This window comes from Watersipora subatra, chromosome 11 (genome assembly GCF_963576615.1).
Source record: "Watersipora subatra chromosome 11, tzWatSuba1.1, whole genome shotgun sequence".
NCBI classification, from domain to species: Eukaryota; Metazoa; Bryozoa; class Gymnolaemata; order Cheilostomatida; family Watersiporidae; genus Watersipora; species Watersipora subatra.
Window position 1 is genome coordinate 2,832,221 of NC_088718.1, and position 26,152 is coordinate 2,858,372.

Below are 26,152 nucleotides of genomic sequence, written 5' to 3' on the forward strand. Positions count from 1 at the left end.
ATGCTAAAGGAAAGTAAAAGCTGTGTGGCTGTAGGGCGCCATCACGGGATCAATGAACCTTTGGTTCGTTTCATAGAAGAGATGAAGTAATCAAAAATAATCTGAAACAACGATAGTCACATGCACAGCTAGTCGTGAAAAACTCAATTCAATATATGCAGCCTCCAGTATATTTCACAAAGGTTTGATACAGAACTATACGTGACATGAAAGTAGTACGAGAAACTGCATAGTCACTAGACAGCTACGCATTGTTGCAGGTTGCATTTTATGCTTTTCTGTAGATCGCATTGTAGCGAGTCAATTTTATAGACAAATAAAATTGCGTGCGCAGCTCCTCTCCTGGAGTGACTACGCTACTGAAAATACCAAAACACTCACCGAAGAGTAATGTTCAAACATACACCCAGAGTGTGGGGTTAATAACACTCGAACTCATAATAAATATACAGCACTGAAACAATGTTTCTGCCCATCTTGCATCTACTGATTTAGAGTCCTATTGTCTCAGGTTTTCAGGGCTACTGACTTGTTTTGTTGTCCAAATAATGCAAGGAATTCTCTTACACGAAATCTCCTACACAACACAACTGATTGATAATTCCTGCATTTCTGATTATGTCATGTGTAATTATTTATCTCTGCGATGTATAATCCTACTAAGATGGTCAAGGATGAGATGGCTTAGTATGTAAGATTTAGCCTAGATCTTAAGGCAGTACCATTGTCAAACAGGTAGATACAGCCCTGGTACTGTTGACAAGTGAGTTTGCTCATATTTTCATACAACAGTTTAAAACCGTAGCCGTAACATCAATCGACACGACTGACAAATGCTAACAAATTGCTTGATTTTCTTAAGCACAACATTGGTTCCTGTTCAAGTATGTACTGAAGAAAAAGCTGAAAGTACATCTGAAATTTTTGCTGATTATCCACAGGTTTTCACGCCACTGTCCACGAATAGGTTATTATATTAATAGCATTTCGTTTAGGATTATTGGCAGTTTATATACACTGCATCTACATACATAAAATATGGACGCTGACAAAAACGACAGAGCTTGCCCTGGTAACGCGACATACGATGACGGGGAACACGTGCTCCAATGTGCAATACTAGGTGACCGTTTAAATAACGGTATATGACTAGTGTAATAGATGTACCTGTACATACATATTTGATAGCCTTTTCGCCGGAGCGGTGCATCGGTACTGAAAAAAAGTCTCCGTTCGCTTCGCCAACACATTTATACAACGTACTCGTTTTCCAATATCCCTGACATCTCATACCTTTCGTTGCTCTCAACAATCCTTTATAACCGACATGGACTTAGTCTGAGGTAGTCTGAGTACCCACATTCCGAGTACACAACAGAAAGATCTATTGATTACGGCGCTTAAATCTTAAAAATGTTTGACACGTGCTGGGAAACTGAGGTTAGTTTAGCCTATACTTGTCAAGACATGCACAGTTTATATGGTATCTCTATGTGAAGTCTTGATAAAGTGATACAGCGCTATTAAACTCGGACTACATTTACCGGAAATACCGTGTCTTTCGAATAGTGTACAACCAGATTATGTATTGTCATTCATCTACGCATTCCTTTAATAATTACGCGTGTAGCTTGTAAGTCTGTGCAATAGGCTTTTATTAGATATGGGTGAGTTTTTGTGTTTCACTCATACCTTTAGTTGTTAGTGATTGTACTTTTATTATACTGATGCCTAATATAAGTAATATTGCCATAAGTAAATGCATCTCTATTACTCTTCTTTAGCGCTTACTAAAGCTTGTGGCAAAGGGTACGCCTCGGTGTTATAAGATTTTGGCATCGTTTGTATTTCTCTGATGCTATGAGTACCATTTGCAGCATTTGTTCTTGGTAACTAGGCGGTCGTTGTTACAGAGCACGCAGAAACGTTCAACAAATTAACTAACAAACATTCTAATCAGGCAGCTTCTTAAAGGAAATTCCGAGTTTTACGAAGTAAACCTATCTCTCATATGCGCTATATGGATGTTTCACTAATTTTGACATAGATTTCAAGAGATTCGGCGTTTTACATTACATTCTAGGTTTCCTTTTATGTAAAGTTGCTAAGATCAGTTAATTCTCAAGACATGAAAATCTAGTTGGCGTGTGAGATTCTGGTAGGTAAGCTATGAACATACCTGCCAACTCTCACGCATTGGGCGTGAGACTCACGCAATCACCCTAAAGAAAAAATGAAAATGCGTGAGAAATGCGTGAGAGATTTTTGCCCCAATTTCCACACTTTTATTTATACTATCATTGATACATCAATGGCCCCAAAACCAAATCTCACGCATTGCCCCATTTTTGGGTTGGCAGGTCTGGCTATGAATTCTTTGAATTATGAACGGTATTTTATCTATAAAGTTCGGTGGGTCTGGTGATGTCAAAATAAAAAAAAGTTTTTACCTTGGACAGTTCATTGTGTGTCATGTATTATAACAAAAGCGGTACAAGATGTATTCTTCTCTTACTTGCTTTTTAACAGACCTAGTTGCATTTAATATAAGAGGATGCATAATGTTTTTAAAATTGCAAATAACTGTTGTAACAAATGCTTTTACGCAATTCAAAACAATGTATACATATTATGACGTACAATGTGCTTTCTATAAGCTTACATAAAAATTCTACAGCCTCCGTCAACCGTTCCATTTGTTTTTGAAGGCTGTATGTTTTTTTTTATTCGTTGTATGACAAAAATCTGCATTTGGCAGCTCTTAGAACATTAGGCTGTTAGTGAGTTGGTTATATAACTTGCTCTGATATTAGGCCTATGGGTAAAGGTATTATACGTAAATAGAAGATTTATAGACTAAAAACACATAAATAGATATGGTCTCTACTGATATAAACAGATTAGGTTTGGATCTACATATAAAATGCACCTTCAGTTATTGAACCATTCCTCTGTAATGGGACGATACTAACTGATAGCTTCGAATTTTGTCAATTTGTGCATTTCTTATAATTGATCAGTCTTTCGGTTAGGCCTATTCTTTCTGTGAACTGTGTGAACATCTTTTTATCATTTACATACATATTGTGTAAATAATTTTTAAATTTACATCAGCGTTTTACATCTATCAGCGTTGCGAGGGGGCCTTGACCTCGATGGCAGAATAGTTATCAAGGTGCAGCTTGGTAATGATGTGCGGAAGATGTTGATTCACAATGATGATGTCACCTACGATGAGCTAGTACTCATGATGCAACGGATTTACAAAGGCACCATCAAACAGGATGATGAACTCACTATAAAATACAGAGATGAAGGTTAGCATATGCTTAAGGTCTTACGTTTATTTGTGAGGTCTTAGTACATAGTTTTACAGTGACCTGAGGAAGTTTAGGATAACTAGCGAATGACTTTCCAGTCTTTTTATTCTTGTCAGTCATTCATGCCAACTTTTTGAATTGTTGAGGCTGTAGAATGGAGTATTGTTTTGGGTAGTACAAGTTTTGACATGGTTTTGCAAAGTTCATAAATTGTATTTTTCCAAAACCTGTCTGAAGTATCAACTAAAGAACATCAGTTTAGATGACTAGGTCAAATAAAGGTCAACCATATACTCCTTTGATAATCTCACAAAATTATTTCATTTGTTTCTGGAAAGTCCATGGGACAAAGAGTATGTTGCGAAAATCTGTTGAATAATCTAACTGCACAAAGATTTCAAACAATTATCATTATCATCTGTAAAAAGGTTGCATTAATAAATGAGACAGATTGAAATTTTCTCTCAGCAACATTGTTTGTTGCCAAATCAGGATTGTACACAGCATATAAACTAGTTTTACGTGATGACCTTAACAGTTGAAAACATTCAACAGCAGAAAAAATGTCTAAAAAAATATCTATTAAAAAATGTTTAGGCACTAGAGTTGCTCATTATTTGTTGTGAGTTCATCCAATATGTTTGCTTTTTTCGTTGTTTTAGTCATGAAAATGTAGAATGCTCTCGTAGTAGAATCGCCTTCCTTGACTCGCTTTGTAGCTTTTTTCTTCTTATGTAGTAGAACTCTCACCAATCTTAACCAATTTTCATAGTGGTTTAGTTATTTTTCAGAGAGTTTGCTAAGAATTTAGCCAAGATTGTTCCTTTCTGCACCAAATGTCTGTCTTACCTTTGGTAGATGGTGATCTCATCACAATCTTTGACAGCACAGATGTTTCCTTTGCCATACAGACATGCAACCGCCAGCTTAAACTAGTACTATATGGTAACTTTCATAACTTATATAACTTGGTAACTTACATATGTATATATTGTTGTATCACCACGTTAGTGGTCAATTTGTCTTCTTTCCTATTAACTTCTATTTATTGGTTGACTAGGTGAATGTCCAGCGTTGCACAGGTAATAAAAATGTTTTTGCGCAAAAAAATATTTTTTATTGACATTACAACATTTAACCATTTTAAATGAAGGCGTTTAGTTATTTCTGTGTGTGCTATAAGTTTAATTAAGTTTATGTTGTATATACATATATTTATATTATTTTGGGAAAGTCTGGGCACATATTTTTCTTCTAGTTCAAGCGTGCTAGCTGATGCGTGAGGCGTAGTATTTTAACCAATCGTCATTTAATATTGGCAGGTGTAATAAGTATTCCTACAATTATTCCATTGTATGGAGGGGTGGCATAGTGGTTAACACGCCTGTCTGCAATACCGGTTTTTCCGAGTTCAATTCCAGTGCGAGTGGGTTTTTTTTCATGTGTTTTTTATCGCAATAACTGGACACATGCTAAAACTACTAACAAACCCTTAGATCTATATATAGATGTAGATATTGAACATGGGTTATTGAATCTGTTTGAACTAGGTGAGATAATTCACATCTAGCATACAACTCCTCTGCTGTTCGAAATCTGTAGCTAAAAAGTTCATTTGTGAAGGGATTGCATCATAGAATGTTAGAATAGATAATCGACTAACTGTGTAAAGTGTTTTCTATCTAATTGTCTACGTTTGGTTTTAGTGAATGGTCTCGAACGAAGCTTCGATGATGCTGAAGTCGGCACAATACGCAAGGGCCTCCGAAATGTGAGAGACCTAGTCAACACTCTGCTAGATCAAATCGATGCTAAAGATCCAGCTCGAGGTCGTTTAGAAGTCAACAAGCAGAATGAAGGTACCGACTGAAGCCCATGACAGTTTAAGCTGTAACTTGTAATGCTGTTCTTTTTGAGTGTTGTTACAGCACAATGTGGGCTGGTAACTTTCTGTTGAAGTTTAGTTGTTCTCTAAAAATTGAGGTGAGGTATTTTCATGTACGTATAGTGACAAGGAGACACCTGCATGGGGTGTTGTGCTTAGTTGTTTTGCTGCTGGGAAACAATAAAAATCAACTTTACAAAATTTTAGTAGAACTTATCAGAAAGTATCGAGATTTTTTTCATTTGAGAGTGAATGACAAATACTGTCACCGCTATCAAGTTCGGATAAATCATTGAAGATCAACTTACACAAAATTTTAGTAGACTATCAGAAAGTATCAGATAAAACAGACGCGTAAGAACAATAGACATGGTTTTATTGAATGCGTGAAGTATTTTTGTGAAAATATTTCGACGAATGAAGTTGCATGAATGTGTAAACAAAAACCATCTTGTAACAACTACGTCCCATTTGAGCTGTTTTAGAAAGAGAATCCAAACCACGACGGTCCCGTGTTGCTGCGATTAACTGTTCGTTTTTGAGCTTTTAAGAGATTGTATTCACATTTCCACATATTTGGCACCTACAACGCAACAGAGTAAGACATGATGAATCTTTTGATACCAAATAACTGTAATGTGAGTTTTGTTGCAAGCCAACCTTTAATTAAGGAAGGTGGAAGAAAATTGAAGTTTCTAAACCTTGATACCAAATATACCCTCATCTTTTAGTACAAGTACTAATGTGCAAATCAACCTTTAAGAAACATGTCTGATCAGTTGCTACGTTTTGTTGATTTTTATTCATGTTGGAGCATAGATTTTCTGGACTAGTGCCGAAATTTGCTTCTAGTTTATTTAAAGCAGTGTTGGTTCGTTTGTAAATCACATCTGGTCACTCATTGTAATGATGAGTAGCGCAACATTATGTAATTCTGATGACCCTGAAATTGAAGTTGTTGTCACTCGTAAACAGTGTTTATTTGATAGAGGGATGATTATCACATCATGATTACATTGTTACAAACCTTTGCCAAAGTATGTATAAACAAATTTCGGAACTATTCTTGGCGATTATACTTATATTTTTGCAACAACATAGTCAGGTAAGGTATTTTTGTATCAAAGTGCATGATTTAGCGTAAAAGTGTATTTGAATTGTGGGTATTTACTGGAAGCCATATAATTGATCTCTAACATGTAGCTAAGGAAAAACTGCAGTTGACAGAATAGAGTGAGTGAAAAGAGTGTCCATCGCCAGTCAGCGGAACTGTGTTCAAGGTTTTAGTAACAGCCAATGTTAACCTTAAATTCTTTTCCCTCAAGTAGGTTCAAGGTTGGACCAATTCTGTTTTTCCTCATTAATTTTGAACTGAGGCTACTTTCTTCTCTCCATCAGCTGGTGAAGCGACAGAAGAACAAGCCTCAGCAGTTCCCACTCCAGTCACGAGTCATCTAGCTGTCGACAGCAAAGAGTTTGACCCTCTAGACATCATCTCATCACAAACAGAGAGGTATTTTATCAACGGCACAGACTTGAGGCGCTGTCTTCTGTTCTGGAAAATTTTATTTCTAATTTTTTTGAAAACCAAGCATAAAGCTTCTGCTGATGCGAGCCGAGGTCACGAGTCGAGGTCATTAGCATTAGCTTTTGGATTAAATTGATGTCAATATAATTGTCTATTTTTTCATATACAGAAAGTCGAATAGTTTTTATTGTCATCTGGTGTATTTTAAAGGCTATTAACTCTTCCGCTACCGAAAGCCATTGTATCGGCCTTCGCGGTAATATAAGAACAGACCGTAAGCCGATGTATCGGCTTATCAATAGGGTTTCACTTTTCTTTTCATTATGAAGCCCACACATTAGCTAAACCAATCAAATTTTGTCTCCAATGAATCTACCTTGTTGCCAATCACATGCAACCAATAAAAAATTTTTGGCTCAACGATTCCATTTCTAATAATTTTTCAAAATAGAAAAACCAGATCGTTATCTTCATGGCAATAAGAAACACACCACGTTTTTTCAAGCCAGAGAAAGCGTCAGAAAAATTGCGAGAGTGAGATTCACTAAACAATTTTATACTTATCTTGTAGAGAATTCTTTTCTGAATAACATGAATTTTACTGTAAAATGATATCTGTTTTGATTCTCGAGATATTATTGAAATACTAGCAGTTTATCAGTTTTTCGAAAATCCGTTTGAATTAATTTGGGCAGAGTACTCGTTCGGTCAGAATTTAATGCGGTAGCGAAAGGGTTAACTTGCTAGCGCCAGGGTTTGTGTTGAAGTAGATGACATAATTTTCTTCAATATCGTCTTAAGACGATGTTGAAGAAAATTATGTCGCTAATTATAAGTTGGTATGAAAGGAAATTTTTACAAAGCAAAATTATTTTTCGCAAGTGTGTTAATCTGCAACATCTTATTTCTCTATAACATACTATAGACTATAGCTGTCTACAACATACTGATCACTTTCGCTGCATAATCATAACCATAATATTATGATTAATACTGAAACATACATTGAGAGTACTGTAAGCTTTAATCATACTTGTAAACACCCCAGCAGTTGTAGGCATTTGTACAGTTAGACTGTACAGACAAACATTGTACAGTCAAACCTTGTATAGTCAAATATTGTACAGTCAAACCTTGTACAGTTTAATATTGTACTGTCAAATCTTGTACAGTTAAATCTTGTACAGACAAACCTTGTACAGACAAACCTTCTACAGTCTAATATTGTACAGTCAAACCTTGTACAGTCTAATATTGTACTGTCAAAGCTTGTACAGTCAAATCTTGATATACTAAGTTAATCTGCTCCGATAATCACTTCATATATCCGGACCATCGTCTGTTAGAGCACTTGCAGAGCCCTGTGCTCAAGGTCCGCAAGTCATATTGTATGCGTTAGGAAATGTAAACTTTAATTCAGACATGACAAAATTAATTTTGTACACAAATTTTTCCTATTAGAAGTGCTTTATGTGTTTCACCTTTTCCTACATGAAAAAATTCTGCATAAAAATTTTATTGTTGCTTGGATGTTGTTCTACCTTGTCTAAGGCAATACTCTTAGGAGTTGTTTACTCGTAGGAGTTGTTTACTCGTAGGAGTTGTTTACTCGTAGGAGTTGTTTACTCGTAGGAGTTGTTTCATGGTCTATTTCAGATTAATTCACATCGAGAAACAAAGGAAGTGCTATTGGATCTAAAAAGAGTAGATTTTTGAAAAATTTCTTATGCCTAACCTGTCCTGTCAAACTGTTTATAATCTTATTTATTGTTGCTTTGTCTATTGGAAATAGCATCGCTGGAGGTGACCAAACTAACCAGTTCGGAGAGGTAGCCAAGTCATTCGACCAGGCCTCGCTCTCTGATAGACAAAGTGTTAATCGTAAGTTATCATATCTTTTCTATACCAACATTAATATCATTCTGCCTATGGGATTAGTGTGAAATATAGGCGACATAAATGTTGCTTGTCCCATTAGAGTGGAGCTAAATGTTAACCAAATGCATCAGTTAGTACCTGTTAGTACCAGTTAGTACCTGTTTATAATCAGTTTTTGGTATGTGTAGCCTGTGGTCTAGTTCAAGAGAACAGTTGCAATAGCCTTCAATTTCGTTTACAGAGGTCACTGCAAAGTTGGGATATATTTTGTGGGAGTTATCCTCTTTATGACAATATGCTTGTGTTTTTGACAGAGTCACCCACACCGAGTGTTCAGAGTTCCTTTGGAAATGCCTTTGGGATCAATACCAGCCAGCAGCCTACTAGTAGTTATCAGACACCTGTCCAGTCAATGTCTGTAGCACCAGGAATGACTGCTGGTCAACCCATGTCAGCAGCCCAGGGTATGACCGTCATGTCTAGCGGTCAATCCATGCCTAACGCCCAATCGTCGTCTACAGCTGCATATTACACCGGTGCTACTGGCTCTCAACAACAGTATGGTGAGTAAATCAGCCTTAGAACAGCAAACACCATCTTTTGTGCTGTACTTCTCTGATTTAGTTCAGTTTGGTTGGCGTGACTCTATGAAGCCCATGTTTATAGGAACAACATCACAAATAGGGCCACCCGTAAGTGGTGTCACATCTGCTGGCATGCCACCGACTAGCACGCAGCAGCCACAGCAACAACAACAGTTCAACTATAATCAATGGAATCAACAGTCACAACAACAGCAGTACCAACAACAACCACAAGCCCAGCAGCAGACCCCTGGCGGTCAGTCTTCATATGCTGGGTATGGCATGCAGCCAGGTCAGCAGGGTCAGCAGCAGCCTCAACAGCCACCGCAGCCTCAACAGCCACAGCAGCCACAACAACAGGTTAGGCAGCGCTTTTAATCTTCTCAAGTCTCTCGAGCTTGTTTAAGATATGTCATCACGGTATCTCTACGGTATAGTCTGCCAAGTTTAACCGAGATAAATTTATTCTATAGATTACCATAGATTGGCTCTTGATTATAATAGATTGGTTTCTGTTTATTATTATAGATTAGTCTTCTTGATTATAATATATTAGTTTTTTTATTATAATAGGTTGGTTTTATTGATTATAACAAATTGGTTTCATTGATTACAAGTTTACGATAAATATCTCTCTCTAATAGTTCCTTAAGAAGTAAAACCACTGTAAGTTAGCTCGTAATGGACTTATACAGAATCGATGAGAAAAGATTGACTAGCTTTTAGAATATTCTAGTGTATCAACCTCATCACTTATTCGTTCTCCTTCGCTCTCGTTGTGTTATAGCTCATGTGACACTTACCTTTCTTGTCATTTCTAAACGGCATTGTCCTATACTCTATTTTCTATGATAATTTTATTTTGAATTTGATAATTGTACACTTATAGTGATTTTATTTTAGGCGTGTTTCAATGCTTCATCGACTTTTTTTAAAAGAAGTACCTTTATTGGCTTGTCTTGAAGATAGGAGTAAGCTTCTTGGATTTTTCAGATCACCTTATGCGGTATAGCATAGTTTGTGCCACTTGTATATTACTCGTCGCATATAGTAGTAAGTGGCATCTTGTAGAACGCCTATGGTCAGATGCCAACAGGTGGTTACCAAGGAGTGTCACCTGGTGCCAATCCGTATTCCAAGCCAGGAGCTGTTCGAGCATCGTATCCAAAAGCTTCAGGAGTTTATCCTCAGCTAGCTCCAACTGGCCAGCGGCCACCTTTCCCTCCTCAACAATAGGCAAGCTTCTAGTTTCTATCAGATAAAACTACACAAAACATTGCTACTTCATTATGTTCTGTGTTCGTGGTTGGATGATTTAATTACATTGTCAATTCTTTCTGCTCTCCATACAGTCAAGCTCACATTAACCACTATTAGTCGTCGAAAAGGGGTTATTTATCAATTTTATTCCTGAATAACTCGTGTCTTTTGATATTTTAAGGAAGTTATATAAAACTTTACCTCAATTGACAGGGATTCCCATTGATGCATTTATATATCGAGACAAATATGAATGAAATATGTATCACTCAATGTTGCTGTCCTTTTCTACCATCTTTGCTTTCGTGAAGAGGCTAGTCAAATACAAAGAGGCCAAGGCCGTCCAACTCCAGTGTAATGTATCATATACTGTTGTTTGAATCGTTAACTTCATTTACAACATGTCCTGTTTGAGGATAAAGTTTCACAATGAATCAAAACATTGAAGATCGGTTCATAAAACTGCAACACTTTGGGCATCGGTGTTAGTGTGAAATTCATCTTTAGGCAAGCCTGACCAAATTAAAATGGGTGAAATAATTCAAAAAGTGAACTATTGTGGCAGCTGTCATAACTAAAGGCATCTTTGGTAAATGAGCTAAATGGTGTAGTAATCAGATCCTTTGGCTCCTCACTGCATGCTCTGCTCACATGTAAAGTTTTACCTGAGTGTAGTTTTGGCAGCGCCAATGTATAACAGGTACTTGTGGTTCTCTAATCTTATGGAGGATGGCAGCTATACATGAGTGTCTAATTTAGGTGAAGGAGTTGACAAGTCTGAATTGGTCACAAACAGCTTTCTAATACAAAGCAATGTCTATTGGCTTGCAGCAATGTCCGACCGTACATGTACAAAAATCAATTGACAAATATATCAGCTGGTAGCAAAGCCATATGCCGTCGTATAAGTTCTACAGGTGTTATTGGAAAATATATTATTTGGCATTAAAGAATCATATTGAAATGTACACCGATTAAAACCAGTTGGTAGTCATTTGACGTTAGTGTGTCTGAGAAGTTATAGAAAAGAGCAACTAGCAGGTGGCATATTTGATAATATATCAGGAGACTCTACCTGTGAAATTATGGGCTATGGCATTGTTGACTAGGGCTACTGTATAGGTTACAAGAGTGGCCATTTCCTCATATCTAAGCACTATAATTACTGAAATATGTCCCTACATAGTAGTTGCTACCGAAATCGCCAAGAAAAAACAGGTCTTAACAATACCTCCAATACCTGTGAGAAACAAATATAAATCTATGAATTTTAAATTGTCAGTCAATATGCAATATCAATTTATGATATAAGTTCAGAAATAATCATGGAGAACAAAATTTGGCGCCCAATATTGCATAAATAAACGATAAAATATAATGAAGACTTAAAAATACTGTACATGCGAATGATTTATATATCAGCGCTCAAAATGTTTTTGTGTACATTTCTCAACAACAAGTATTAATTTTTCACAACAAAGCACAACATGAGTGGTTAGATAGCTAAACAACTGGCTTAGTGGCTACCCACTTGAATGTGTCAGGATCTTACTGACACTGTATACTGTAACTTGTGACATTTAAATGCTGTAAGATGGTGATTCTGGTTTGGTTCACTGCTTGTAGATAAATTCTGTTTGTTTAGCTTTACCCGGCCATTGTGACGCTGGTGGCTTTTTCTCGAAGTCTTTTGTGCTTTACCCAATCTTTGTGTAAACCAATGGTTGAGTGATTTTCTAATTTACAAATCATTTATGTTGATAATAGAACCTGAAGCGTGGTATTAGTTTATTGCAAACAGATTTGGAACAGCAAAACAATGAGGGCATGCCATTAGTTGCTGGCAGAAAACTGTTAAAATAAAATATTTGTTTTATAACATGTGTCGCAATGAAATGACCGCTCAGCTATTTCCCCCAATTTTACTACCTATTCTAGCCACGTCACATGGAAATGCGATCTGAGAGAATTGGCCGAGTTGCTACTTTATAGTTTATAAAAAAGCATCAGTACAAAATATTAATTCATTTGAGAAAGATTGGGAGAATAATGCAAGCAATCAATAACAAAGCCAAGTTCACCATTGCACTAACAGAAATACGAATACATTTCATTGAAGAGACACGAATTAAAGATCGTGTCAATTCGATAAAAGAACAAAAATAATGCAAGCAATCGATAACAAAGCCAAGTTCACCATTGCACTAACAGAAATACGAATACATTTCATTGAAGAGACATGAATTAAAGATCGTGTCAATTCGATAAAAGAACAAAAAATCAACTAAAAATTTGCGTGTTTGAGTAGGTAAATAATTCATACCATTAACCTATTAAATAACATGAAAAAGAATAAAGTAACCTAAAAATTAAGTGTGACTAGTGTGGTACATTCCATAAGATAACCAACATCAGTCTTGAGTATTAATAACAACAGGAATTATGGAGGAAACCGGGCTAAAAAAATTTGAGACAGACAGTACTAGATTTGGCAGACATTTGTGTACAGCACTACCAGAATACAACCAAATCCTACTATCTTTTTGGTTCTCAACTATTTTTTCTTAGACGAGTAACCATAATTCATTGCACATTACCAATTTTGAAGCACCAATGAATTATCTTGCGATCGAATATAAACAGAGAGATCAATGTTTGCCGATGCCAACAATGATCCTACTGTTAAATATCAAGCACAGTTCCAGCTTTGCGTAATTGCTTGTGGAGCTTGTCACAGTCGCCATAAAGATTTCTCTTCATAACTGCTGCAGCACACATCAGTCCTCCTAACAATGCTCCATTAAACCCACAAGTCATCAGATCCTACAACCAATCAAAATACTTATCTCATACCGGAAGCCATGCAACCAATTAAAATGCTTATCTCATACCGGAAGCCATGCAACCAAACTAAATCCTGATGCAAATATAGTCCAGTAGGCTAATAGGTAGTGCACGTCTTACTTATAAATCTAACTGTTTATAGTCGCTGCAACAAAATCCTTGACAGCAAATGGAACCAAAAACTTACAAAACAAAAATTAAAACGATACAAAATGTTTTGAAAAAGCAATTTCATAACACACCAAATAATGTATATATCTTTAGAAATAGGAATGAAAAAGCGACCCTAGTGAATGCGTTTGCCGTCTCAGCTTCTTCTCCAACTTTGTAAGTCGGAGAGGGATATTAACTCAAAAGGCATAAAATTTTCCTATTGTGACGCTTGCAAATCGATCTGCAATTCAGAGAGTTATCCTAGAAAATGGCACAATTTCTAGCAATCTTGAATCATCAACGGCTACCAACGCGCCTATACAAAAAAGATTTTTTGATGTCGTAATGTGCATAAAAACAACAGATTACATTCATTATAACAAATACTGCAGAAGAATTATTACAATAATTTAATACTTACAGCTTACTTAATAGTATTAATAATTAATACAACTTAATTAAAGAATTATTATAATTGCTTATCTAAAGACTAGATGCGGACCTGCCCTGTGAGGTAGAGCCCTGGTATTCCTATATCAGGCCGAAGTTTCATCGCCACATCAGGTTGAAATCTTCGTGAAGTGTGATCAAGGCCATATATTTCGCCTTGCGTTGAACCAAGGTAATAGTTGTTGGTGACAGGGGAGCCGACTTCAAAATATTCAACTCGTCCTTCAAGTTGCGGAAACCATTTTAGTATCTACAATGACACAAGTTACACCCAGGTATTAGTTTGCAACAACGGAAAAGAGGAAGGAAATCTGCCATGAGTTGAAGAGAAAAATGATGAAAGAAAAACCACAGAATAGCCACACCCTTTAAGTTGCATGGCTCAAAACATCAGAAAAAAGTAGCGGCTAATAGTCCGAAAAGTACGGTAATCGTCTACTACGGCGTATCATCTATATACCTCTATCTATATATGTGCGGTATATATATATCTATATATACCGCACCTCTATATAAGCTGCATCTGCTTTATTTTCCCAAAAACGATAATAAAACAATACACAAGCCGCACCTTTGTATAGGCCGCAGAACTCAGGACTGTGCTTATTAACGTGGCAGCAACTTTGCTGTTTAAAACAGAACAGTGCCGAATGGTTTCGTATGATCCGACGCTTTTTAACTTAGTGCCTAACAGGGCAGTACCGTGAGGCATTGTTTCATATTTTCTTTCACTGCTAGAGGCGCACTAGTTGGAGATTCTGGTTAATGCGCCCTAGCGATGAAAGAAAAAGCCACAGAATAGCCGCACCCTTATATAAGCCGCATGGCTCAAATCATCAGAAAAAAGTAGCGGCTGATAGTCCGAAAAGTACGGTAAATATATTAAGCAAGAAATATTTTCTCTATGCTTCGAACAATTTTCTATTTCTTGACTCAAAACCTTTTTAAACAGCAGATGTATGTAAAAATATACAAACCTGATAATCTAATCACTTGAACTGAACGAAAAATGGTACAAGCTTGTGACAATCCATAACCATTAATATTTATAAGGTTATTATGCGCAGTTTACACGTAATTCTTTAGTTGCTCCTACATAAGTTAATATGATATCTACGCATGTCTCGTGATGAAGAACCAAACAACAAACTTGACCACAGTTTGGGGGTTCCAAATATTTTGATCATGGTTTCGTACTATCACGTTCAAAGGAGTTGGTGTGTATACCAAAGTCTCGAATTTCATGCTTCGAAAACCTTACTACTAAGTGTCTACCTGATTCCACATCTTTTTGCCAATCACATCTTTGAGCTCCTCATATGCTTCTCCTCGATGTTTGACCTGTAAGGAAGCAATGTTGAGAAATATTAGTTTAGAGATACTGTAGAGTGCAGTCATACCTCTACAAACAAGTGCCCTAACATACAAGTGCCCTAACATACAAGTGCCCTAACATGCGAGAAACTCAAGATACAAGCTGTCTTTCAAGCAAGTTTCTTCCTTGAGACATGAATAATCTTTGTGATACAAGCCAGTTGTCGATGGCCACTATATGGCCAAGTATGCGAGAGGCCACTTTCAAGAACAGCGTTGCTCAGCCTTTCTTGGCAAATCGATTTGAAAATTTTTAAAAGGTTGACTAAAGTCTAAAGGTCATAGCGAATGCGAGGCAAAATGCGATTAACTGGACACAGCTACTAAAAAAATAAGATGACAAAATTAAAGTTTAGTGAAAGTTTAACACTTAGCTTCATGTGTGTGTGTGCGCGTGACAAAATGTCAGGTTTCAAGCACTTATTGGTTTTGTCTAAATGATAGAACAAAATATTGGAATTACTGTAAAACCTATATTTGAACTCCATGGCGCTCAATTTTCCACCCTTTCCCTATAACGGCATGTAATTAGAAGTGGCGTTTAAATACAGGGTGGCGCTGTATTTTTTGACATGCTCGTCAAAATTTTGGAATGCCAAATTTAACTCATTCAAGTGTGAAGCAATGCTAATGTCGCCTATATTTTGCACTCTCTTTCGAGTGGATCGACGTTAATGACGTCGGCTTTGGAATTTTTGCCAAACCATTGTTTCCAAGGTTTCGCTTTCAAAGTTTTAAAGAAGAAACCGTATAACTTTGGAGTTAGAAAACGAACATGACGTTGTTAAATTTCAAATACATCTTCAAAGTTTTGATGTTAGAATACACAATAACAATGGCTGCTATTACGTCGTACGCTGTTCCTGAAAAGTATTCTCATCGTCCATCAAAACGCTTTAAAGTCTTCAGGTAAGATTCTAAACTACATTATGGACGAATCTGAAAACAACGGATATGATTTAGACCTTAGCGACTTTGGATCAGAGTATATAGTTCTGATGATTGTGACGATCGAGCTTCTCAGGTACACAGTCTACTAAAACCATGGCAACCACTATGGCAACAATGAAAGAATTAATTGTTATTGATGTACCCAAGTCATTATTAGTACCACTTTGTGGATACTTTTCTACTGATCACCTTCTACAATGGGTTCGTCAAGATCAAGGAATGTCAAAATGGCGGGCAAATAGAGGTAGTGTTCAATTAAAGGGTGGCGTTGTATTTTTCAACCCTTCTTATATAGTTAGTTTAGTTAGGTTCTAACTTTAGTTCAAATCATGAATTATTCTATGAACAGGTTATATATATGCAATGCTTTTGTTCTCTATTGTCTCACATACTCCAAACTGCAACAAAAAAACAGAAAATGAGTGAAAGCGGAGAGATGATTGCCCTCCCTAAGACATACCTGCTCTGACTCATACTGCTTGAACCAATCATAGTTGACGAGTGTAATTGCGGTTACAGTCGACTTGTTTGGATTTCTCCGCTCCCAAGATGTATCCTAAAATATATAAAATCGCAATTGCTCTCAGGGGATGACTCATCAGACAGCGACCAATTTGCATGAAAACGAATAACTTTAAATTTTACCAACCTTAACAGAGTTGAAAGATATGAACAACAGTGGTACATCAGCGTCTTTATCAAAAGGACCCAATGCCACCTCTTGATATGTCTTGTTATGGTCTAACCTTTGATGCGTTTAAAAAGGAAAATAGTGTGACATCTGATAGTGTAAGTATATGAAGAATAACTACTGTGAAGCTCATACTCAATTTAAACTCACAAGGTATCTAATATTGAAAAATCTACATTTGACAGCATAACAACCAGGTCAATCAATTGTGTCAACTTGTTAGTGTTTCAATGGTGATAATGGCTCCAAGACTTACAGTGGTGTAAAAGTTATGGCAGACCCCAAACCCCTTAAAAGTTGACTTGCAATAAAATTCACATTACAGTTATTTGGTATCAAAAGATTCACCATGTCTTACTCTGTTGTGTTGTAGGTGCCAAATATGTGGAAATGTGATTACAAGCCCTTAAAAGCTCAAAAACGAAAAGCCGCCGTAGATTGGAATCTCTTTATTTCGATGACGTAGCCATGAAATTTGGTTATTGTCTTGTCACGTGATGTTCTCATGTGAATTGAAGGCCAATACAAGCTCAATATAAAACTTACCGTAACACTAGTTTATGACAAACACCTCGGGTTTTACCGAAGACCCCGTATCAAATATAGATGCTCGCTACTTTACAGTTTTGTTTCTGTTTAATCGGCAAGTCGTAATCTGATCATGTGACCCAATACTTCGCAAATAATTTCTGCAGCACTTTTCGATTATCACAAGTGACCAACAGGCTCGTCATGATTATCAGACAATGATATGTACTCCTTCAAGCTAAAGCTGAAAAATTAAACGAGTTTTTACGGTAAGTTATAAGATACCACTGCTAAAAGTGACAGCAATACGATAACGATAAAGCCGACGCGTAAGAACAATAGATATGGTTTTATTGAATGCGTGAAGTATATTTGTGAAAAAATTTCGACGAATAAGGTTGAATGAAAGTGTAAACACAGAAACCATCTCTCACAACTGCGCCACATTTGAGCCGTTTTGGAAAGAGAATCCAAACTACGGCGGTCTCGTGTGGCTGCAATTTTCTGTTCGTTTTTGAGCCTTTAAGAGCTTGTAATCACCTTTCCACATATTTTGCATTTACAACACAACAGAGTAAGACATGGTGAATCTTTTCATATCAAATAACTGTAATGTGAATTTTGTTGCAAGTCAACCTTTAAAGATTAGGTAATTCAGGTCGCTATGCATTAGCTTTTCTAAAGCCCGGTTCCCATATACGCCGCAAAGCACCGGCGACAGCACCGCAGGCTATTGCGGTAAAATGGGAACCTACACGCCGCGGATCGCAGTGCACCGCCGGTGGATGCCGGCGGTCAACGCAAGAGTTTGCGCATGTTCAAATTTCACAAACAGCCGCAGGCAAAACATTCCCAAAATGCACTGTACTAGTAAAGGTCACCATTATAGGAACGGCATGGCGAGCGAAAATTTTATTTGATTACGCAATTATGTTTACGATATTATTAACGATGTGGCTTTATGTGAACATATCCCGCAGAGCCTAGCGTCGCAAGCGTTTTACTGTGCATGTTACCGCCAGAGTCTAGCAATCGATATGGGAACCAGGCTCAAGTGTAGTAACATAGCATCACTGCTTAAGTATTATATTTCTTCAGCTGCGTTCATACCGGCCGATTTCAGGCCGATTTTCCCGATTTCAGGCCGATTTTCCCGCTGATCAAAAATTTCATGGTATGAACAAAGCAAACGAGCCCAAGATCAATTTTGTCCAGAAAGAAACTTTATTCAGCAGTGCCCGATCAATAACTGATTTAGGCCGATTTTTAATTTGAGTAGAGAATGAAATCATTTTTACAGTGAGTCACACATCGTCATTTAAAGGGAACGCCATATTTGTCTTCACATTCGTGCAGGTTTTTGTCATAGCTTCACTCTTGGGTAATAATTATGTAGATAGAACCCCTGAAGGGTGCTATCTACATAATACATAGTACATCTACAGCTCATCACATAACATCCATTATTTGTGATGAGCTGAGATGATGTTAGCAAAATATCGTCATCCCTATAGTTATCCATTATCGGTGAGGAGCTGGGCAGTGCAAAATAATTAGTAAACTTGCTAATAGACGTCGACGAAAAGCATGGTAGAAAACAGTAAACAAAATGCAAAGCATGAGTCACTAAAAATATATCAGCTTATGTTATTTGACCCTGCAAATAAAAACTGGCAAAATTGCCCACTCACGGTCTCAACTCGGCCTGATATAAATGAAAACAATCTGTTCTTTCAATGATGGTTGTGAATAGAAATGGCACGAGGCCAGCAAAACAGTCTTGTAATCAGAAGAGCACAAGATAGTCCAGCAGTTTTCTTGCTTTGCAGAGCATCAGATTGCTAGACATGCGTTTGTTACCAATGGACTAAAATCAAGGTATGAATTGTTTAACTTGTGGCCGTACTACCATTAGATGAAATCAATCACTGGAAAGTAAAAAATCGCTGTCCTCACATGTCACTTCTTACAACAAACGTAGGTTTGTATCTCGCCAATGAACACCATCCATATTTGTTGCTTTTATTGTTATAAATTGCTATCTGTTTGAGAATATGTATTTACAATTATATAACTTATATCATCGTATTACCATGATAATATGATTGTTCGGTTCAGATTGTTCAGTTCAGATTGTTCGGTTACCCACTCGAAAAGATAATTGAGGAATAAAGGACATGGACGCTGTTTACTTATTGTAATTCCTTTTTAAAAACCTTGTCCTGCGTCTCATTTACATTTCAAACTTGCAAAAATTTGTACATTTTGTAAATTTGTAATTTGCTAGACGAATGACTGTCACCACTACCGAGTGCAGATAAACCATTGAGGATGAACTTACACAACATTTATGTAGATTCTATCAGAAAGCATCGGTATTTTTCTATCATTTGTAATTATTTTTTATGTTTGAGGTGATCTGACTGTCAGGATGTTTCATGATTAAAATCAACAAAACATGATTGCGGCTAAAATGTTCAGGAGGGAAATACGTGCAAACTATTCCGGTGTCACTAGTTCCGGAGCTGCCTGTCTCTCTGTTATTGATATTATTGATATCATCTATTGTGTTCATGTTGCAGCGTTACAAGCTTCTATTCTATTCTGTCAGCCTCCGCCGAAAAGCAACTATAGACATCATAATCATACTTTGGTTTGAAAATGAGAGTTTTAACTGCTCTTGAAACACCCTGACAGTCAGATCCCCTCAAACATCAAAAACAATCACAAATGATAGAAAAATACTGACTGATACCTTGTGATACAATTTACTAAAATTTTGTGTAAGTTCTTAACAACTACTGCATATCCCTTACTCTGTAAAGGCCCAAACATTCTGAGCCTTTAGTCCGAGTTCTTCAGCAGAGCCTTTAACACCAACAAATAGACTCAGAGCTGCAGGACCGAGTCGCACATCGTTACGGGTTAGAAGAGGCGCAATACCTACAAGACAGAATATATGATCTGATGAGAGTGAACAAACGCATAATTAAAAGCCATCATCTGAGATCTTTATAAATACTGTAATGTTTTCAGAATATGATTACTGACCACTTGGCTTATAAGAAACATTTTTGCTGTTTGGAAGCATAACTCCAAGTATAACACATTTGGAGGATGACTCCACGTTTATGAACATGTGTAAGACTCAGTGTATGCTTATTTTATTCCCCAGATACACAAATATTTTTAATCTTTTGTCATGTGTACCTCTCAAGGGTGCTTTTGGGGAGTACCCTCAAGGGTACTTTAAGGAAGGGCCCATCCAGGATACTTTAGGGAAGCGCCCCTCAAGGTTACTTTAGGGGAGCGCCCATCAAGGGTACTTTAGGGGAGCGCCCATCAAGGGTACTTTAGGAGAGCGCCCATCAAGGGTATTTTAGGAGAGCGCCCATCAAGGGTATTTTAGGGGAGCACCCCTTAAACCATAACTGCCACGAACAACTTTTATCGTATTTACTAGGTAAATCAGACATGCTGATTCCGATTTTGTAATCAAAATAAAGATTAGGCCACTAACTTTCAGAGTAATAAAGGATTTTTTATAGCGTTTTAATATCGGTCTCGAAAACAACACGATCGGCATAACAAGCTCCGCCCATAAATACTTGACGTAACCTAGCTTTTTAGGAACAGAAGTTACGTAGAGATGTTTAGACCGATTTAGAATAATAGAGATGGGTGTTTTAAAATCTATTAATATCTAAATCCAGCTTTAAAAATAATATCAGTCTTTTCTGAAAGGTAGATAAGCTATTTAGCATTGCATATTTAAAAAGCGCGATAACAACGCTAGCTCGTGATAAAACCGCGCTTTTTGAGCTAATTTTTCTTGGCGTCCAGCCCATTTAAACGTCATGTAACAAGCTGCGAGCAATTTTAAATAGTTTATATCCCTTCCATAAAAAACTGAAATTATTTTACAGGCTGGATTTAGATAATAATGGGTTTTCAGACACCCATCTCTATTATTCTAAATCGGACTAAACTTTCCTAACTTCCGTTTCTGAAAAAGCTAGGTTTCGTCACATATTTATGGGCGGAGCTTGTAATGCCGATTGTGTTGTTTTCGAAACGGATATTGAAACGCTGTAAAAAAGCTTAAATGACTTTGAAGGTTAGTGGACTAATCTTTATTTTGAGTACAAAATCGGAATCAGCGTGTCTGATTTACCTAGTAAATACAATAAAAGTTGTTCGTGACAGTTATGGTTTAAAGGTACTCGGTAGAGAATCCAAAAGAGTAGCTGCTTTTACTTTGGTGTTTGCAGTTCCGAGCCATACACTATGTTTCCATGGTGGGCAGTACTGCGAAGCAGCCCCCTCCGAAGTCGAGGGGATCGTACGTTTCCATGCTGCGCAATGGTTTTCAGCAAATTAGCCAGAAAAGAGAAATTGTGTAAATCGAATCGCTGGATGGATACATGGAATCGATCATGCGTACCGAATGTCAGAAAAAGTCTTTTTATGCTTTTGTCATCATTATACTTTTATTTACAATACACATTCACAATTTTTTACAAACCTTAACACAATTTTTACAAATGATATATTTTTAATAAATATTTATAAAGTAATAGATTATTGAAATGTTACTTTAGGGCTTGCCAACTATTTTTGGAAAAGTGTTGGTATCGATAACAAAGTCCAGGAAAGTAATCACTTCATCATCTTCGTAGGAGCAGACCCCAAGTAAATTTAAGTGAAAAAATATCGGAAGAATAGCAAAAACAAAGATAAGCAAGCAGGATAACTTTTTTACTAGTCTATGGCGCTCGAAGAATCTGTTTCTACGGCATGAGAGCTATGCGCAGCCACTGCGCAGTCGCTGTTTCCTTGCTGCGAATTTGCACTGGCTTCGCACTGATCAGTGCGCAGTGATTTCAGTGCGAAGACGCTGTTTCCATGATTCGGAGATAGCACAACTCCGAAGCACTGCGCATCATGAAAACATAGTGAATAAGATTGTGTGTGGTATTTAGCAGGAGATTATTTTAACTGCTGCAATAGCTATAAACCAGTAATTTAGTATGTTACTCAAATTGTTTCTGTTAAACCAATGGTTCAATGATTAAAAAAGCCAGTTTTAAAACATTTCTAACTGAAGAGAGCCTAAAGCAACTATAATCCAACATTAAAGCAAAGTTTCAGTAGACAATAATCCCTCCTATATCGTGGTTACTGTAGAGTGAAACCAGCAGTGTATCGACAGTGTATCGGTGTGTTGGTAGCAGGATATAATAGCCTGCAATTTGAAGGTATTAAGAGCACTTTCAATGCGGCTGATGAAATGGCTTAATGAAAATGTCATGAATAATTAACTGTTTGGATGACTAATTGGCCAACATGCATCATTGCAAACAAAATAATGCTTCATTTCTTGCAGTTTGATGAAAGAATGCCACATCTGCGTTCTAAAATTTAGGAGTTTACAAATACCATCATCAGTAAAATTTGTGAACTTTTTTTATTCAGACATTGTATAATTGCAATACCGCTGATCATCACATAATAGATGTACCCAACAGGATTCCTTCCATTCCCAAAGCAATGAGTTTATCTTATACCCTTGTTGTGATATAACAAATATGACAAATATAAAACATGCTTACTAGATTTTGCAAATATCTCTCTAGCCAATAAGTCCCTTGTGGTGTAAACTCCAGCATTAGATATGATTGTCTCTGCATAGATATCAATGGGTTCTTGGGACTGACCCTTCGAAACTCTCACGCCAATGGCTCGTCCATTTTTTGTGAGTATGCTTGTAACTAAAACATACCATTTTGCCAATGTTTATTTAGGTTGTAAATGTATGCCTAGGGTTAGTCAGCCCGACATCTGCGGTGCTGAATAAGAGTTGTCTATTCAGTCAAGTTCTGGCTTGTTCAACGGAATAACAATCTGATCACATGACACCTCCCTCGCAATTTCTTTCATACGCTTAGTTTACATATTATGGTAGTGTAGTGACACCTGGATGCGCTAGTGGAGTGCTACGCTTGGCTGACAATACAACAACACAATACAATAACATACAGGCCGAGTACCGCGGTAGTTGTCGGTGGCAACGCAAGAATATAGCTCTGTTCAAATTTCACGAAAAGCCGCAGGCAAAACCTTCTCGAAATGCACTGTACAGGTGAAGGTCAGCATTATCGAAACGGCATGGCGAGCGAACATATTTATGCCGTTATTAGCGATGCAGCTTTATGTGAACAGAAGCCGTCAGAGCCTTGCATCGCAAGGCTCTGACGGCTTTTGCCGGAGTCTCGCAATCGATATGGGAACCAGGCTTTAGGCAGTATCGTAGAGCGTTGGCTGCGCGACGCCTTTTGTGAAGGCACATGTCAACACATATGACGCAAAAGGAAAGGAAAAACCTATGCGCACGCACAAGGGTGACACCATTGGGCGCTAACACTGTTTCCAAGGCACAAAGATAGCGCATCGCACGAGTGTTTCCAGTTTTCAAACAGCATCACTGAATCACGACAGCAACACGACTGTTTCCATGATGACATTACAGCACCATTTGGGGATGTGTCACTACGAAAACTGTGAAACTTGGTAAAAATATTTGTTCCACAGACACATGAAGCCAACAAAAAACAGATACGTGACACTCTCTTTTTGTGTACAAAATAATTTTGAATTTAAACTGCCTATTTGTAAATGACACACTCTTAGGCAACTACACTACATACACAGATAGCTAAAGTTGCTAGAAAACATACCAACCCTATTGCATTTTTTACATTTCAGGGATATAAAAAATAACTCAAACCCAGTCAAGAATTCTTATGTTAAAGAATAATAACTATTATTGTTATTCCAAATAGGCACTACTGCAGTCCTTCAGGTGTCATGTTAAAACAGCTCCACCAGCAAGAGCTACATTTTATAAAGAATGGAAAACACCAAGAAAAATAAATGTACATGCCTTGTATGTCTTATACTTACATGTAGACCTATGATTATACCGAGTAAAATGAAGCAAACAGAAGCGTATAATTTATGGGATTGTGATGGAGTTTATTCCCCCAGAAACATGGAATGCACTGATGATAGGCTATTACCGCAACTGTTGTCAAAAAGCTAAAATACTCTCGTAATGTTATAAGCAACTCTCAGGCTTATGAATTGATCTTCTCATATCAGCATCCTGACCTTTTGCTCTTAGATAAGCCTGTTTACAAAGCTCACGTGTTGTCATACGATCACACCATCCAAAAGTTTATTTACATACACCTAGTAGCTCAATATTTGTAGCATTAACATCTGTGGTACATGTGAGCAATGTAAGTTATTATACTCTCTGAACAATGTTTTTAACCCACAACAAATTTTGCATCTTTTATATAGATGGCAAAACAATGCGATTATGAGCAACAAAATTTTTCAGTGATACGCGATGTTATAGCATATAGTGATGATGAACTTACACAAGATTTTATCAGAGAGTATCAGTAATTTTCTATCATTTGCTATCGTTTGTGATGTTTGAGGTCATCTGATTGCCAGCATGTTTCAAAATTGGCAAAACGTGATCCATGCCGTGATCCGTGCCAAAAAGATGTCACTAGTTGCTATCGTTGATATCGGCTATTTCGTTGATCGTCTGCTATTTCGTTCAAAATAGTCTCTATTCAGTTGGTCTCTTTGCAACTATAGACCTAATAATCCACTTTTGCTCGATCCGAGTGTTTTAACCGTAATCAAGTTTTGTCGATTTCAATCTTGAAACATCCTGGCAGTCAGATTACCCCCATCGTCAAAACAATTGCAAATGATAGAAAAATACCAATTCAGATAAAATCTACAAAATTTTTGTGCAAGTTCATCTTCAAAGGAGAACGTGACATTGGTCTAAGATTGGTCTAAGATAACTTATACCCATGCTTGCAGTTTGTGGATACTTTCTGATAAAATCCACTAAAATGTTGTGTAGGCTCACCTTTAAACCATAACTGCCACGAACAACTTTTATCATATTTACTAGGTAAATCAGACATGCTGATTCCGATTTTGTAATCAAAATAAAGATTAGGCCACTAACTTTCAGAGTAATGAAGAACTTTTTATAGCGTTTTAATATCGGTCTCGAAAACAACACGATCGGCATAACAAGCTCCGCCCATAAATACTTGACGTAACCTAGCTTTTTAGGAACAGAAGTTACGTAGGGATTTTTAGACCGATTTAGAATAATAGATATGGGTTTTAAAATCCATTAATATCTAAATTCAGCCTTAAAAATAATATCAGTCTTTTCTGAAAGGTAGATAAGCTATTTAGCATTGCATATTTAAAAAGCGCAATAACAACGCTAGCTCGTGATAAAACCGCGCTTTTTGAGCTCATTTTTCTCGGCGTCCAGCCCATTTAAACGTCATGTAACAAGCTGCGAGCAATTTTAAATAGTTTATATCCCTTTCATAAAAAGCTGAAATTATTTTACAGGCTGGATTTAGATAATAATGGGTTTTAAGACACCCATCTCTATTATTCTAAATCGGACTAAACATTCCTAACTTCCGTTTCTGAAAAAGCTAGGTTTCGTCACATATTTATGGGCGGAGCTTGTAATGCCGATTGTGTTGTTTTTGAAATGGATATTGAAACGCTTTAAAAAAGCCTAAATGACTTTGAAGGTTAGTGGACTAATCTTTATTTTGAGTACAAAATCGGAATCAGCGTGTCTGA

At 37.0% G+C, this 26,152-nt stretch overlaps 3 protein-coding genes across 3 annotated transcripts in view; 1 reads left to right on the forward strand and 2 right to left on the reverse strand.

Annotated features, from left to right (window-relative positions):
• The window catches only part of LOC137408435 (uncharacterized), a 154,522-nt gene that overhangs the window by 98,235 nt on the left and 30,135 nt on the right, over positions 1-26,152 (reverse strand). The gene's annotated exons all lie outside the window — the stretch shown is intronic.
• On the forward strand, positions 1,553-10,813 carry LOC137408496 (protein TFG-like). The gene is made up of 9 exons (XM_068095040.1): positions 1,553-1,667; positions 3,132-3,317; positions 4,179-4,265; positions 5,027-5,179; positions 6,604-6,718; positions 8,526-8,614; positions 8,926-9,174; positions 9,278-9,555; positions 10,267-10,813. Exons 1-9 carry the CDS (start codon positions 1,664-1,666, stop codon positions 10,429-10,431), a joined length of 1,326 nt encoding a protein of 441 aa, XP_067951141.1. The 5' UTR covers positions 1,553-1,663; the 3' UTR covers positions 10,432-10,813.
• Positions 12,226-26,152, reverse strand: part of LOC137408236 (all-trans-retinol 13,14-reductase-like) — a 35,364-nt gene continuing 21,437 nt past the window's right edge. The window contains exons 7-13 of the mRNA XM_068094660.1: positions 23,059-23,217; positions 20,263-20,389; positions 16,877-16,973; positions 16,688-16,783; positions 15,178-15,243; positions 13,955-14,152; positions 12,226-13,278 (exon numbers count right to left, since the gene is read on the reverse strand). Coding sequence (XP_067950761.1) covers positions 13,138-13,278; positions 13,955-14,152; positions 15,178-15,243; positions 16,688-16,783; positions 16,877-16,973; positions 20,263-20,389; positions 23,059-23,217 — 884 coding nt within the window. The 3' untranslated portion in view covers positions 12,226-13,137. The remainder of the gene's footprint in view (positions 13,279-13,954; positions 14,153-15,177; positions 15,244-16,687; positions 16,784-16,876; positions 16,974-20,262; positions 20,390-23,058; positions 23,218-26,152) is intronic.

Coding starts and splice junctions, on each gene's coding strand:
- LOC137408496 (XM_068095040.1), top strand. Junction 4,266..5,026: donor GCTTAAACTAGTACTATATG/GTAACTTTCATA, acceptor GTTTGGTTTTAG/TGAATGGTCTCGAACGAAGC. Junction 6,719..8,525: donor ATCTCATCACAAACAGAGAG/GTATTTTATCAA, acceptor TATTGGAAATAG/CATCGCTGGAGGTGACCAAA.